Raw genomic sequence first — 16,659 nt, 5'->3', positions numbered from 1 at the left:
CCCCTTCACCACCCACAGCACCTCCAGGCCCCCTCCACCATCCACCCCCTTTATATGTCTCCCCCCACACCTGCCCCCCTCCACCCGCAGCATCTGCAGACACCCTCCTCCATCCGCGGTCCCCCCCTCACCCACCCCTCCCCCACCAATGGCACCACCGCACCTGCCCCTCCACCACCAGCAGCACCTCCGGACCTCCTTCCCTATGCGCCGCACCACCCGTACCTGCCCCTCCCCTACCCATGGCGCCTGCGGACCCCTACCCCACCCCCGGCACTCCCGCCCCTTCCCATCCCACAGCACCTCCGGAACCCTTCACCCATCCACAACATCCCCACACCTGCCCCTCTCCCACCCATGGCACCCCTGCCCCTCCCCCACCTGCAGTGCCTCCGGACCCCTCCCCAATCTGCATCCCCCACTCCTCTGCCCCTCCCCCACCCGCAGCACCTCCCGACTCTTCCCCATCCGGGCCCCACCCCCACTTCTGCCCCCCCCTCCACCGGCAGCATCTACAGACACCATCCGCAGTCCCCCCCGCACCCGCTACATTCTGTACATCGTGCCCTGCAGGTGCTGTTCACGCCGTCGCAAGGGGCTGCGCCTCCGTCACCATCGCATGCCCTTTCATTGTGCAATATTTAACCACTAACAAAGCAATGCAGGTAATACTTTATATAATACAAATATTGAACCCCAGAAAGGCATGCAAGGGTTAAGGGGGCGTAGCCCCTTGCGACGTTGTGAAGAGCGCCCGTAGGGCGCGATGAAGCACCTAGTATATAATAAATTATCAGCCGGTAAAGTATAAAATATACCCGCTATTCAAACAAACACATTAAATACATTTTTAAAAAAATCTGCAGTATGGGTGTCCTTTATAGGGGTTTTATTTAGTATCCAAATGCTGATAAATTATTTATTCCACCTGAAGAAGGAAGCCCGATCGTGATTTTATATACAGTCCTCCCGGCCGCTGGTAGCTATTCCTTTATATGCGGACATATCTCGAGGTACAGTAAGAGTCTTTTGCTTATTTATAGCTGGTGAGAGATGGTAAGGAATAATAATAACTCACCAATCACGTGAATTTATACTCTGCTATTTGTCAGATGTATCTCAATCGGCATATCACGTAAGAGCCTGTAGTCTCCTCTCTCTGATCACGGGCAAGTGATTAGCAATGTAGAAACTTTTTCAGCAACAATGTTCCAGGTAGAACACAATGTAGCGGTGAGTATTCAGCCGCTCTCCGTGTCGGAGTGCACGCCGCACACGGACCACACAGCAGGCACTGTCCCTTCCTCGGACACCACGTTTATTTGCAGGGTGATTATAGAAAGTTCCCCTCCTCAGTGCACTCGGCTCCTGTCTCTACAGAAGAGCTGGCACTTTGGTGTCACCCCATCCGAGGGGGACACCCGGGTGCGGGCCGCACCCCCCGCACCCGCCTTCTGACGCCACTGGTTATTCCTATGTATAACACTAACAACACCGGCTTACGCAAACGTATTCATGGCATGGTACGAGAGTACATATATTTTTCCAAAATACGGGCACAATATCATTTTTTTCCGTAGATTTATCGATGATGTCTTTCTATTGTGGCAAGGGACGCAGGTTGAATTCAATACGATGGTGGAGGAGTTGAACGCACTGCCTAGTCCTATAAAATTTACGATGATCACTGGACCTACATTTAGCCACCCACATACTGGAAGAACCATTCGATTGAAATATCATTTGCATTGTCGCCTAGATTTTATTATATATATATTGAAGTGCCCGTGTGGGCTGTACTATGTCGGCCTTACTACCCGAATGTTTCGTGATCGGATGGCCAATCACAGGTCTTCAATACACACGGCCATCCTTACGGGGAAGACTGATAAGCAAGTAGCTCGCCATTTCTTGGAAGCTAGGCACCAAGTGGCGGGCCTCAAGTGCAAAATTATTTATTGGATCCCCCCAAATTCAATAGGAGGGGACCGAACTTTGGCTCTTAAACAACGAGAGTGTTATTGGATATACACTCTCGATACTGTTGCACCCAGGGGTCTTAACGAAGCGAATGTATTACATCCTTTTCTGTAGTAGCAAGTCTGTCTTCCTTTTGTTGGGCTCCAATACGGCATATAATAGGGGCGACTTCATTCTGATATATAGGCTTTTTGATATATAAGCTTGTGTATTAATTTAAGTTATTTGCATTTGTTAGGTATTTTTCTATGTTTTTATGTTTTTTGTTGACTTTAGGACCATTTTTTGTGAATGACTCACCGGCCTCTTGGGTTTCTGGTATACATTTGGACCGGATAAGTTACTAGTTACCCACGGTGATGTATGTGTGTATATATATATATATATATACAGATGTGTCCACGATTACCTTTCTGAAAAAAGTATCATGGCCTGCATTCATGGCACGAGATAAACTTTCCTCCTAATATATACATGGCAGGCCGTGTGTAAGTCATCTGAAATATAATGCAGTACCACTTTTCAGACAGCAGGTGGCATTTTCAGAAACTGTGTAAGCAGAAAGTCTGAGAGAAAGATTCTAGAGGGGTAGTTCAGACCTGATCGAAGCATTTTTGTTAGCAGATAGGCAAAACCATGGGGGTCATTCCGACCTGATCGCATGCTAGGTTTTTTTGCTGCGGTGCGATCAGGACTAAACTGCGCATGCGTATGCACTGCAATGCGCATGTGCGTCATACGGGTACAAAGCGGATCGTTGCTGAGCGTTGAATTTAATGAAGAATCGATTCGCACAGCCGATCGCAAGGAGATTGACAGGAAGAAGGCGTTTGTGGGTGGCAACTGACAGTTTTCTGGGAGTGTTTGGCAAAATGCAAGCGTGTCCAAACGTTTGCAGGGCAGGTGTCGGACGCCAATTATGGACACAAACAGGCTAAAGTGATCGCCCAAGTACACAGATGTTCAGATGTCGCTATAGCCCGGCGATTAAGATCCTGCATGCAGGATAAATCTAGTCAGATCGCCTGTCAGGGCCAGTGTTCACTCAGCACACATCGTTGACACATCGCTGTGCAGCGCTGTATGCTGAGCGATCTTGCTGAGCCAGCTGCATGTAATTGGAATGGGTCATATTGTCGACAATAAGAAGGTCAACAGTCATTAGGTTGACCAATATTGGTCAACAGGCCATATGTCGACACGTCAGAAATGTCAACATGGTTTAGGTAGACAGTGTTGAAAGGTCGACACAAGTAATAGGTCAATATAGAAAAGGTTGACACAAAAAAGTCGCAATGAGTTTTTCATGATTTTTGGTGGCTATGTCGACATATGTCGTCATGGACACCGTAAAAGTGTACGGCGTCCCCTCGCATGGGGGAAGCTTCAAGCTGCCGTCGCCATTGCCTGTCAAACAGTGTGACGCTTCTTCCAACCAATTTTTGACCATTCTCTGTTTTAAAGTGTGGTGACACTTTGGGAAGGAGTACAATTCAGGGCAGCTTTTCCAGGCGCCTGTGTGATAGGAGTCCCCTACACCCTTTTTTGTTCTGGTAAAATGCTGCCTATATGTTTGCAAAAATCTCTTTCCTTATGATTTATGATGGGCTGATGGAGAGTTCATACAAACTCTACACAGAGATTTGATATGAAAATTATGATACTTATTAAAAGGCACTACTTGTCATTTTTTGCAATTGTTTGATGGTTAAGGTGTGAGTATACAGTATTGTAACGAGGTAATACACCTTTGAGAGAGTTTTTGATATTTCAATATTGAGCCTAATTCAGATCTCCAATAATTTATACTAAAACACAGCGCTTACAAACCACCAAAAAACTGTTGAATATTTTCTGTATACCAGATTCCTGCAACTCCCACAGGTGGTACTGTCCCACCAATTAATTATTATAAACACAAAGATAGCAATTACTATCAAGGGAGCGCTAATTCAGATGTGTTCGCTCGCTAGCTATTTTTTGCAGCGCTGCGAACAGATAGACGCCGCCTATAGGGGAGTGTATTTTAGCGAGGTTAAGTGTTGCCAACCACAAGAATGACCCCACTTAACCTCGCGGTCTACCGCAGACCGCAAAGTTCCCACCATTGGATACAATGGAGCGGCTCTACGCTACATTGTATCTACTGTGCGCAGCCTGACTGACAGCTCAGGAGCGCACAGCCAATCAGGAGAGTGCCATGACGTGGCGCTCCCTGATTGGCTGAAGGGGCCCTCTTTGATAGGAGTCACGGGGGGTCACGCAAGATGGGGAAAGGGGATCCATGTGTAAACATGGTTCCCCTTTCAGTGCGTGGTCCGGGTAATGCGTTTTTTTATTTTGCCAAGTCCCTGGATTACAAATTTAAAGAAGAGGACCGATCTACACAGGATTTTTTGTGAGTATAATTTTTATTTACAGGTACCCCGGGATTCTACTGGAGAAGAGGACCGACTGCTTCGTGTCAACATAGGCAAGTATGTATGAATGTAAGTGTGCATGTATGTTTAATAAACTTACTTTCAAGGTGTATGTGTTTTGTTTTTATTTGGGTATTTATTTTGTAGTAGAACAACAGGTACCATCGGACCCGTTTTCCCCCTGCATGCTTGTACTTGTGGTTCTCAAAGTACCAGCTTGCGGGGGAGTCTTGCTGGGACTTGTAGTACTGCTGCAAAAAACAATATTCTTTTTTTTTTACACTATGGCTATCAGCCTCCCATCCGCCGCCCTTGGATGGGGGGGACAGCCTCGGGCTTCACCCCTGGCCCTTGGGTGGCTGGAGGGGGGGACCCCTTGATTTATGGGGTCCCGACTCCTCCAGGGTACCCGGCCTGGGGTGACTAGTTGGTGATTTAATGCCAGGGCCGCAGGGATCTATATAAAAGTGTCCCCCGGCTGTGGCATTATTTCTCTGGCTAGTGGAGCCCGGTGCTGGTGTTAAAAATACGGGGGACCCCTATGTCTTTTGTCCCCCGTATTTTTTGCACCAGGACTAGGCACAGAGCCCGGTGCTGGTTGTTGAAATATGGGGGATCCCCAGTCAATTTTGTCCCCGTATTTTTACAACCAGGATCGGCTCAAAGAGCCCGAGGCTGGTTATGCTTAGGAGGGGGGACCCCATGCAAAAAAAATTCTGATTTTTAACACTTTCACACCCCTTCCCACTAATAAACATGCACGGATCTCACGGATACGTGCATGCCTATCAGAACAGAGTAAAAAAAAGCAGGTCTATTTGAAAACTGTTTTTTTTTACGATTTGTATTTTTTCACGGCAGTGTTTGGCTATTGCCGGCAGTGATTGTGAATACGAATTTTTAGTAAATTACCGAGTTGTATGAAATAACAGGCGTGTTTGACCGATGGTGTATTCATTCGTATTTTTTTTCTTTAACTTAAAAAAAATACGAATGCCCTCATCACTGCCGAGAATTGAGTTTAATAAATTCCCGAGATGACACTTTGATGAAAAAACACCAAATCGGTCAAAATCGGGAGCTTAGTAAATATACCCCATAGTCTCCTTTTGTCTTTACCTCCTATGTAAAGATTTTCCATTTATACAGTTTATTGTACTATTTTTTCTGGGAGCACCACCAACCAGGTGCCAGGAGTATTTGACCCTTTGCAGTGCATGTGCTACTTTGTGAGTAAGAGACTGAACAAAAGTCTCAATACAACATCAATTAGCATTAACATAAGGCAGGGTGGAGGGCAAATGGAAACCTAATTAGTTGTCTGTCTTGGGGCGGTGCACTGGGCCTGATGTACTAAGCTTAAAAAGTGATAAAATGGAGAGTGATAAAGTACCATCCAATTAGCTCCTTACTGCCATGTCACAGGCTGTGTTTGAAAAATGACAGTTAGGAGCTGATTGGTTGGTGGTTTATCACCTTTCACTTTATCACTTTTTAAGGCTTAGTACATCTTACCAACTGTCTCCAAATTCATTTCTCATTCCCCCTGTGTGCTGAGGCAAACAATAGATGAAAGCAGGGGCACTTTAAGAGAGCAGTAGGCCCGTGTGATCGCTGACATCTTTGGGCTGAAAATCACTCAGCGCATACACACCGAGCAATTTTCCCCCTGCCCAGCGATGTCAGCGGGAGTGAATGGCTTTCCATAGCAGGACGCTATGGAAAGCCGTCCACCCTGACGTTCATCTGCTGGTAATACCAGCAGATGAACGGCAGCCACCGGCGATGAAGCGGGAGTACGCATCAGCACTCACCGTTCAACGCCGAGGCTTAACACCTTTTCACAAGCTTGCTTTGTCCTGAAAAAATTGACTAAGTCAAGACTTCAGTCAAATCACTTAGAAAAGCAGCCTAAATCACTACGTGTTTAGGCCCCCTACACACATAGCGATTTACGCTGCTTTTCTAAGTGATTTGACTGAATCGCTTAGAAATTCAGCACAAATCGCTCTGTGTGTGGACTATAGCAATAGTGATGCGCGTTGCTATCGCCCGTCTAGATACTGTATGCTTGAAAGATCTATTCATCTCCCGTGTTTTCTCTATTGAGAACATGGGCTGTGACAGATCGCTCAGCACACATCGCTGGTGCAGCGCTGTGTGCTGAGCGATCTTGCTGAGCGATCTGAGCGATTTAGCATTGCTCAGATCACTGACTGCAGTCACCCCCGTGTGTAGGCCCCATTATTCAACAGCAGAAAAGAAAAGTATAATATATCCATTGGATTAAAGAGAAGCAATAGGTTATAGCAATACAGTAACTGAGACAATTTAGGCTTTGTTCATGAACCCATAATAATCTCTGGATTGCACACTGAATTGGGAAAAAAATAACTGCTCTTTCTCCCTCTTTCATTATCAAATGCTGTTCATACTTATAGTAGGTAGGGATGAGCGGGCTCAGATCTACAAGATCTGAGCCCACTCAAAATTCCCAATCCGAGCCGGGATCAGAGTCCAGCTCGGGTTTTCCTGACAGACTCAGATCCCGGAACGAGACAAAACGTCATCATCCCGCTGTCGGATTCTCGCGAGTTATGGACTATAAACTATTCCACACTTCTTGCTGCAATTATCACTCCAGCATTGGAGAGGGAGCAGGACGGACGTGTCTGTTGTCTGTCTGTGGGAGGGTGGCGTGGGGCGGGTTCTGGTTCTGCTGTCGGTGCTGTTGTCCTGTGCTGTCACAAATCAGTCCAGTGCTGGGGCTGTGCTGCCATAATAAGTCACTGGGTGCTCTGTCTATCATACAAGTGGGTGCTGCGCCTGTCTGCCACAAATCAGTCCAGTGCTGGGGCTGTGCTGCCATAATAAGTCACTGGGTGCTCTGTGTGCCATACACATGGGTGCTGCGTCTGTCTGCCACAAATCAGTCCAGTGCTGGGGCTGTGCTGCCATAATAAGTCACTGGGTGCTCTGTCTGCCATACAAGTGGGTGCTGCACCTGTCTGCCACAAATCAGTCCAGTGCTGGGGCTGTACTGCCTAAATAAGTCACTGGGTACTCTGTCTGCCATACAAGTGGGTGCTGCGTCTGTCTGCCACAAATCGGTCAAGTGCTGAGGCTGTGTTGCCATAATAAGTCACTGGGTACTCTGTGTGCCATACACATGGGTGCTGCGTCTGTCTGCCACAAATCAGTCCAGTGCTGGGGCTGTGCTGCCATAATAAGTCACTGGGTGCTCTGTCTGCCATACAAGTGGGTGCTGCACCTGTCTGCCACAAATCAGTCCAGTGCTGGGGCTGTACTGCCTTAATAAGTCACTGGGTGCTCTGTCTGCCATACAAGTGGGTGCTGCGTCTGTCTGCCACAAATCGGTCAAGTGCTGAGGCTGTGTTGCCATAATAAGTCACTGGGTACTCTGTCTGCCATACAAGTGGGTGCTGCACCTGTCTGCCATAAATCAGTCCAGTGCTGGGGCTGTGCTCCATAATAAGTCACTCAGTGCTCTGTCTGCCATACAAGCGGGTGAAGAAACATGAGACCCAGGGCCTGAGCAGCCATAAGGCTGCAGCCTGGATGGCTGAGTCCTGGGGGGCGGGCGCAGCACCGGTCCAATAGACGCTTAGGCTCTACCTACTACTGGAAGCTGCAGATTCCATGCAGACAGCATGGAAGACAGCCCTTTAAAAATGGCAGCTGCCTTCTAGGAGACAGATGCTAGAGGTATTACTAGACCATTACCCAGCGCTATCCAGAATGAGCATGTAACCCCCTGGCACTGAGCATGTAACCCCCTGGCACTAAACATGTAACCCCTATGACAGCAAGCATATGTAACCCCTGGCAACGAGCATGTAACCCCTGGCAACGAGAATGTGACCGGGTCCGACTTGCGGTCTGCAGAATCACGGATGCCGGTGGCTTCTCCTCCCACCTCTAGCCACCAACAGCACCGTGGGCAGCAACATGGACATCCGTATGTGCAGGTCAATTTTTCCATCAGGCACACGGGAATATCAGCAGCGGCAGCTAATTGTGTAGTATTAATATATCTCCAATACATCTCTCATACTACAGTAACTTCCATACAGGTACCTGGCTCTCTCATCCCAGCAGCCGGGCAAACTTCACACAGAGATTTGATATGGAAATTATGATACTAATTAATAGGCATTATTGATACTTGTTATTTTTTGCAATTGTTTGGTGGTTAAGGTGTGAGTATAGCGAAGCCAATTCTCTCAAAGTATTGTAACGAGGTAATACACCTCTGAGAGATTTTTTGGTATTTCAATACCGCATACTGTATATTTCGCTATAATACATTGGATTACCGTATCAAAAAGTTTATGATTATAATTTTTACATGTCGCCATGTCGCTTTGTGAGATGATCTTTTTTAATTGTGAATATTACAAGTTATATTTTATTAATAATTTTTGACAAGTGTGCCCCAGGGTAGACTTAAAGTCTCCTTTTGTCTTTACCTCCTATGTAAAGATTTTCCATTTATACAGTTTATTGTACTATTTTTTCTGGGAGCACCACCAACCAAGTGCCAGGAGTATTTAACCCTTTACAGTGCATGTGCTACTTTGTGAGTAAGAGACTGTACAAAAGTCTCAATACAACATCAATTAGCATTAACATAAGGCAGGGGGGAGGGCAAATGGAAACCTAATTAGTTGTCTGTCTTGGGGCGGTGCACTGGGCCTGATGTACTAAGCTTAAAGTTTATTGAACTATTTTTTCTGGGAGCACCACCAACCAAGTGCCAGGAGTATTTGACCCTTTATTGCCTTTATGTTGGTTTTTTGAATTTCTTACTAATCATAGTGTGAACCAAACACAGGTCCTGTGCAGTTTTAAAAACATCTCTTTTTACCTGTCTAATTAAAATGCATGTGACCTGAGCATTGTGTCGCAATAAAGAACACTACAAATACACCATTGTACACTCATTATAATGTGCGGAGTTTGTATATTCTCCCCGTACTTGAGTGGGCTTCCTCCGGGTACTCCGGTTTCCTCCCACAATCCCAAAATATAGTGATAGGTTAATTGGTTCCTAACAAAATTAACCCTTGTGCAAATGTGTGTGTGTACATGTGGTAGGGAATATAGATTGTAAGCTCCACTGGGGCAGGGACTGATGTGAATGGCTGAATATTCTCTGTAAAGCGCTGCGGAATATGTGTGCACTATATAAATTACTGGAAATAATGTAAGACACATACACCTAGACATCAGGTGAGCGCAGATATCACCACCCCTGAAACTACATAATACTACCATGAGCCTGGACAGCTCATTATATACCGGCTGCTCCCAAATTAGGAAACAACTACTCACAGCAGCAAATGGTCGACATGGAAATGGTTAAAACACACATATGGTCAACACAAGGTTTTGGGAATGTTTTCATATTTTTTTACTTTTTCCATCCTTTTTTCTCCATGTTACAAATCATAACCTTTAGTATTGTAGTGAGCAAAGCATTTAATGCACGTCTGAGCACCAGGCATTGGGGTCATTCCGAGTTGATCGCTCGCTGGCTTGTTTTAGCAGCCGTGCAAACGCTATGCCGCCGCCCACTGGGGAGTGTATTATAGCTTAGCAGAAGTGCGAACGCATGTGCAGCCGAGCTCTGCAAAAACAGTTTGTGCAGTTTCTGAGTAGCTCTAGACCTACTCAGCTCTTTGCGATCACTTCAGCCTATTCGTGTCCGGATTTGACGTCACACACCCGCCCAGTGAACGCCCAGCCACGCCTGCATTTTTTCAGACATGCCTGCGTTTTTCCAAACACTCCCTGAAAATGTTCAGTTGACACCCAGAAACGTCCCCTTCCTGTCAATCTTCTAGCGGGCACCAGTGCGAAGGAAAACTTCGATAGAACCTGTGCAAAACCACAAAGGGCTTTGTACCTGTACGTCGCGCGTGCACATTGCGGGGCATATGCATGCACAGAAATGCAGATTTTTAGCCTGAACGCTGTGCTGCGAACAACGGCAGCTAGCGATCAACTTGGAATGACCCCCTTTATGCAGCTCTGTGTGTTCTCCCCTCCCCCAACAGAATGACAACAATCAGGCACAGTGCACACAGCTCAAGCAATTCCCATCCCCCACCCTCCCCGATCACAGCAGTGGCAGCTCTGTGTGATGGCAATTACTTTACACAGTCACAGTGCACACAAAATAACTAATATTTTTTAAATGGACCAATGGGAAAGAATTATGCTGCGCTATGTAAGAAACTGTAAATAAATAATTATGATGCTTTATTTCTTAAACTGGAACCAGACTTCAACAGTGATTATGTGGCTGAAAGGTACTGTATATCCCAAGTACACAGATGTTCAGTTGTCGCAATGGCGTGGCGATTAAGATCCTGCATGCAGGATAAATCTAGTCAGATCGCCTGTTAGGGCCAGTGTTCACTGGCCCTGACAGATCGTTCAGCACACATCGTTGACACATTGCTATGAAGCGCTGTGTGCTGAGCGATCTTGCTGAGCGATCTAGCATCGCTCAGATCGCTCAGCACAGTCACCCCGTGTGTACTGTGTAGGCCCTTTTATACAGTAGATGCTGTGATGCCCACTCCCTACTCTCCTCTAAAGCATGGCACAGGCTCCCCTCACAGCCAAGAGTGTATTTCCTGAGCATTTTACATTATTTGACCAGTTATGAAGGAAGCTGAATCAATTATATTTTTAAATACATACCATATTTGTTTATTGCAAGGAACAAGAAATGTATAAAAAATACTTTTGATATTGTAGCTGTATAGACTAAAGTTAGAAGCTGAAAACACTTCAGGTTTTCTCCTACCTCTATGACTGTTTGTTATCACCCATTTTGTTATTGTTATTTCAAATTGTAAAGCGCAACGGAATTTGCTGCGCTATATAAGAAACTGTTAATAAATAAATAAATAAATTGGAATTGAATTATTCATTTCAAATCTCAGGCCATCCCCCCAGACAGGATATATGCTATCTATACCTTCCAAGAAATCTACTTCAAAGGCCTCACACACTGAGATTTTCACACCTACTGTACACAATTAGGAATTGGACTCTAAAGCTATGGCATGATTGCTACTTTCATGTGTTTAATTGGCCACTCACTGTAGTCTGTAAACAGATCTTTATTAATATAGGGTAATATGCTCTTTACTGTTCAGCTCCTTTATGGAGAATGTTTTTTAGCTTGTGTTTTGCTGTGTGACTGCTAACATTACAATAAACTATCATTGTAATAGTAAACCACGTTTTCAATGTCATTGTACAGTAATGGCTGTAAAAACCCACTGATCGCTGTAGGTCAGCAACAGACTTACTTTGTGACAGAAGCTAGATTTTTTCAAAATTTTGAAGCACCCACCCATAGCCATGTTTTTGAAGTACCCAAGCATATGGTTCTGTACAGGGAGGAAGGGAGTAGGGGGGAAGGGAGAAGTTTGTAACTGTTACTGATAGTCAGAGGGAGAGGGTTAGAGTCATATGGAAAGAGAAAGTAAAAGGGAGAGAAACACTGAGAGACAGAGTTAGGGGGAGAGCGATAGAGTCAGGAGGAGAGAGCGACAAAATCAGGGGACAGAGACACAGAGAGAGTTAAGGGGAGAGAGATAGAGTTAGATGGTGAGAGACAAAGTCAGATGGAGAGAGAAAGTGAGACAGTCATGTGAGAGATATAAAGTCTAGGAGAAAGAAAATTAGAGGGTGGTAGACACTGATAGACAGAGTCAGGGGGAGTGCAATAGAGTCAGAAGGAGAGAGCGACAAAGTCATGAGACAGAGACACAGAGAGATAGTTTAGGGGAGAGAGAGTCAAGAAGAGAGCGATAGAGTTAGAGGGAGAGAGACAATGTGAGACAGAGTCATGTGAGAGAGATAGAGTCAGAGGGAGAGAGATTAAGTCTAGGAGAAAGAAAATTAGAGGGTGGTAGACACTGAGAGACAGAGTCAGGGGGAGAGCGATAGAGTCAGGAGGAGAGAGCGACAAATTCAGCGGTCAGAGACACAGAGATAGTTAAAGGGAGAGAGATAGAGTCAAGGAGAGAGAGGGATAGAGTTAGAGGGAGAGAGACAAAGTTTGATGGAGAGACAAAGTGAGACAGAGTCATGTGAGAGAGATAGAGTCAGAGGGAGAGAGATAAAGTCTAGGAGAAAGATAATTAGAGGGTGGTAGACACTGAGAGACAGAGTCAGGGGGAGAGCGATAGAGTCAGGAGGAGAGAGCGACAAATCCAGGGGTCAGAGGCACAGAGAGATAGTTAAAGGGAGAGAGATAGAGTCAAGGAGAGAGAGCGATAGAGTTAGAGGGAGAGAGACAAAGTTTGAGGGAGAGACAAAGTGAGACAGAGTCATGTGAGAGAGTCCGAGGGAGAGAGATAAAGTCTAGGAGAAAGAAAATCAAAGGGTGGGAGACACTGAGAGACAGAGTCAGGGGGAGAGAGATAGAGTTAGGAGGAAAGAGTGACAAATTCAGGGGACAGAGACATAGAGAGATAGTTAAGGGGAGAGAGACAGAGTAAAGGAGAGAGAGCTATAGAGTTATAGGGAGAGAGACAAAGTTTGATGGAGATACAGAGTCATGTGAGAGAGAAATAGTCAGGGGGAGAGAGATAAAGTCTAAAAGAAAAAAATCAAAGGGTGGGGGACACTGAGAGACAGAGTCAGGGGGAGAGCGATAGAGTCAGGAGGAGATAGCGACAAATTCAGGGGACAGAGACACAGAGATAGTTAAGGGGAGAGAGATAGAGTAAAGGAGAGAGAGAGCGATAGAGTTAGAGGGAAAGAGACAGTCAGATGGCGAGAGACACTGAGACAGAGTCATGTGAGAGAGACAGAGTCAGGGGGAAGTAGATAAAGTCTAGGAGAAAGAAAATCAGAGGGTGGGAGACACAGAGACAGAGTTAGGGGGAGAGCGATAGTCAGGAGGAGAGAACAACAAAGTCAGGGGACAGAGACACAGAGAGAAAGTTAAGGGGAGAGAGATAGAGTCAAGGAGAGAGATAAAGTTAGAGGGAGAGAGAAAGTCAGATGGAGAGAGACAGTGAGAGAAATAGTCAGGGGAGAGAGATAAAGTCTACTAGAAAGACAAAATTAGACGGTGGGAGACACTGAGAGACAGAGTCAGGGAAGAGAGAGTCAGGAGGAAAGAGATACAGTAGAGTCAAAGGGAGAGAGACAAACTTAGAGGGAGAGTGACACACAGAGACAGAGTCAGGAGAGAGACAGAGTCAGAGATGGCTGGTTGGAACAATGGGGGTCATTCCGAGTTGTTCGCTCGCAAGCTGCTTTTAGCAGCTTTGCACACGCTAAGCCGCCGCCTACTGGGAGTGAATCTTAGCTTATCAAAATTGCGAACGAAAGATTAGCAAAATTGCGAATAGACACTTCTTAGCAGTTTCTGAGTAGCTCCACACTTACTCGGCATCTGCGATCAGTTCAGTGTTTGTCGTTCCTGGTTTGACGTCACAAACACACCCAGCGTTCGCCCAGACACTCCTCCGTTTCTCCAGCCACTCCCGCGTTTTTCCCAGAAACGGTAGCGTTTTTTCACACACACCCATAAAACGGCCTGTTTCCGCCCAGATCAGGTTGCAATTATTATCTAGCTTAGTGCTGGGACGTTCTAGCATTGTGCCCTGGTTGCTTAGCAATAGGGATGCGATGGTTTTCCGTGTACTTCCGGTTGCTGAGCCGCACGGAAGTACAGCCACTGGAACGCATGATGACACTGCATTGTTTAGTTCAGTGCTGGGACGTCCTAGCACTGTGTTGCGGTTGCTTAACAACAGGGCTGCGATATGTGTCTGAACACTTCCTGTTGCTGAACCGCACGGAAGTGCTGCCGCTGGAACGCATGATGACGCGTTTCCTGTGGCGTTACACTGCGGGAGACGGCATCTGGCTGGAGCCAGCGCGGATGCTCATATGGCCGAGTGGCCTGACCAGCAAGTGTGGCATTGCTTTTCAGCGTGTCTAGGGTGTTATAGAGCATACATCAGGTTTCTACCATGAGTGAAGTATGGTTGCGGGGGTGGCTCCCGGAATGGACGTCACTTCCGGTTATTTCAGTTTAAATAGCTCACTTGTACACAGGGACAGCATGCAGCGATACCTGTCTTGTCCCTTGGCTGAAGTGAGTACTGATCTTTTATATTATTGGATATATTATGACTTGCACCTTTGATCCATATTAGAATATATTGAGGGTATCTCCCATTTGGTTTTAGCAGGTTGGACTATCTTAGATGCTAAACCACCTGCAGCGCTGCTTCATTTACTCTATGACGACTCCAATGAGGTATGGAGTTAATTTCCCTGATGTGGGTTTAACAAATGGAGGTTGGATTGTAAATTTGTTCATTGTTTTATTATCTTTTTGGCAGAATGGAGTACGCCTTTTTAGTGTACTTTTCCAAGCACTTTATATGTCCTTATATTCTGATATGAGAGATGTCCGGTGTGGACACCTACAGGTATCCCAGGTAATTGGTATTTTTCCTTTGGATGGGAATATTCTTATGGCACTGTTTCAATAGGTGTTTATCTTTGGTGGTGGGTCCATTATTGTAGCCGTTAGGTACCCATAGGGGCCGGTGAGGCATATTGCTTGTGACTGTATATTATTGTTCATTTGCAGATTATACGCATGTTGTCTCTAATGGTGAATTGATGACATGATATATCACCTGTCTTGATAAAGGCCTGTGACCAGACCGAAACGTAGACAATAAAAGCATTGGTGATTTTATGAAGAAGTATCTACGAGTATTTACTTGTGCGAGTGCACCTTCCAAATGATTTGGAACTTCCTATGGTATATATAACACTAGATACATCTGGAGGGCAAGCTGCTTTGTTAAAAAATTAGTTAAGGAACATTTCTGGCTAATTTGCTGTAAATCTCATTCTGTTCCATATGGCGACTTGAAACCAGCGGAAAATGCGCAGGAATATCAACTGTTTTGCACAATGTTAACCTTTTACATTCCCCCTTACAAAATGGTTCTCCTCAATATAAGAACTGGAAATTCACACATTGATTAGTTTTACCATCTCCATGTCAGTTGACTGACACATGAATGGTTCTGTGGACCCTTGGTGTAAATACTACTTTTTGACTAATACAAGTCAGATGGTTTTGGTCAAAGAAGTCTCTAATATAACTTATATAAGTCATGTTGACATCCTCAAATTCACAAATTGTCCATGTGAAACATTGACATTCTCCGAATGCAGATGGTTAGAATGAGGCACCACCAGGAGGGCTAGGGTGAGAGCACAAGGGGGAAGTAAGGGTTAGGATGCGGGGAGGGGAAGGAGGGAGGTTAGGGTTAGGCCGTAGGGAGGGGAAGGTTAGAGTTATGCAATAGGTGGAGGGTTACAGATATGGTTAAAACTGCCACTCCCTCAGAGGTCTGCACCCGAAATGAAGGTCACATGACATTGCAGCCATCAGGACCATGTAAGTTACTGGGCCACCAGGGACATTATGTGGATATGCTATAATGTTGATAGGTCATCCGTGTAGACATGATGAATGGTGACATGGTCACATGCTAAGCATGTTGACAGTGTGACTATGCTGACATTCTCATGTCACCCTGATGCATGCCTAAGTGGTAGCTGTCAACCTGACATACAAACCCCTCATGGAGTGCTGTAAGATTTCCTGCTGCAAAACGCTATATATGTTGTACCTGAAGAGCGCCAAACGTCATCATCTCTTCTTCTGTACATTCAGTTTCTTCTAATAGCACCGCCCACCGCGCCTGCTCAAAGAGCAGGTTAATCCGTACAGCATCCATCTGAGGGAGACACATGATTATGTCACTTTGCTTTTCATTATCGCAACATTCTATCTATTCTATCTACTTCACTCTTCATGACAGCATACCTATAACAGGTATCTCACCTTTGGATCTAAGTCATGGAAAGTGTAATATTTAAATTGCAGCCACAGTCTGTCTCCTTCCTGCACTCCCTGCTGCATGAGAGACTTGGAGGAGTTCAGCCACCTGCATAAGGGAAAGTGATCAATGTAAGTTCTGGCAGAGGACAGACAGTAATGCTTGGTGTTCTGTGTTATTCTCTTATAGCCAATTTGCTTCCAAATATAGGGGTCCTTCCTATTATGTGTGTCCCTCTAGCAGCCTGATCTCCCCCCGGACTCATGGATTTTTGTATGTATGCCCGACTTTCTACAGTAATCATACTGCAGTAATTGGCTATGCAT

At 45.6% G+C, this 16,659-nt stretch overlaps 1 protein-coding gene across 1 annotated transcript in view; it reads right to left on the bottom strand.

Moving 5' to 3' along the window:
* The window catches only part of FERMT3 (FERM domain containing kindlin 3), a 152,259-nt gene that overhangs the window by 78,492 nt on the left and 57,108 nt on the right, over window positions 1–16,659 (bottom strand). Inside the window, exons 6-7 of the mRNA XM_063944942.1 lie at window positions 16,339–16,441; window positions 16,124–16,231 (exon numbers count right to left, since the gene is read on the bottom strand). Of these exons, the coding sequence (XP_063801012.1) occupies window positions 16,124–16,231; window positions 16,339–16,441 (211 nt within the window). The remainder of the gene's footprint in view (window positions 1–16,123; window positions 16,232–16,338; window positions 16,442–16,659) is intronic.

This window comes from Pseudophryne corroboree, chromosome 11 (assembly GCF_028390025.1).
Source record: "Pseudophryne corroboree isolate aPseCor3 chromosome 11, aPseCor3.hap2, whole genome shotgun sequence".
Lineage (NCBI taxonomy): Eukaryota > Metazoa > Chordata > Amphibia > Anura > Myobatrachidae > Pseudophryne > Pseudophryne corroboree.
The sequence above is the reverse complement of the archived record's forward strand: the minus strand, read 5'-3'. Positions and strand labels throughout refer to the sequence as shown.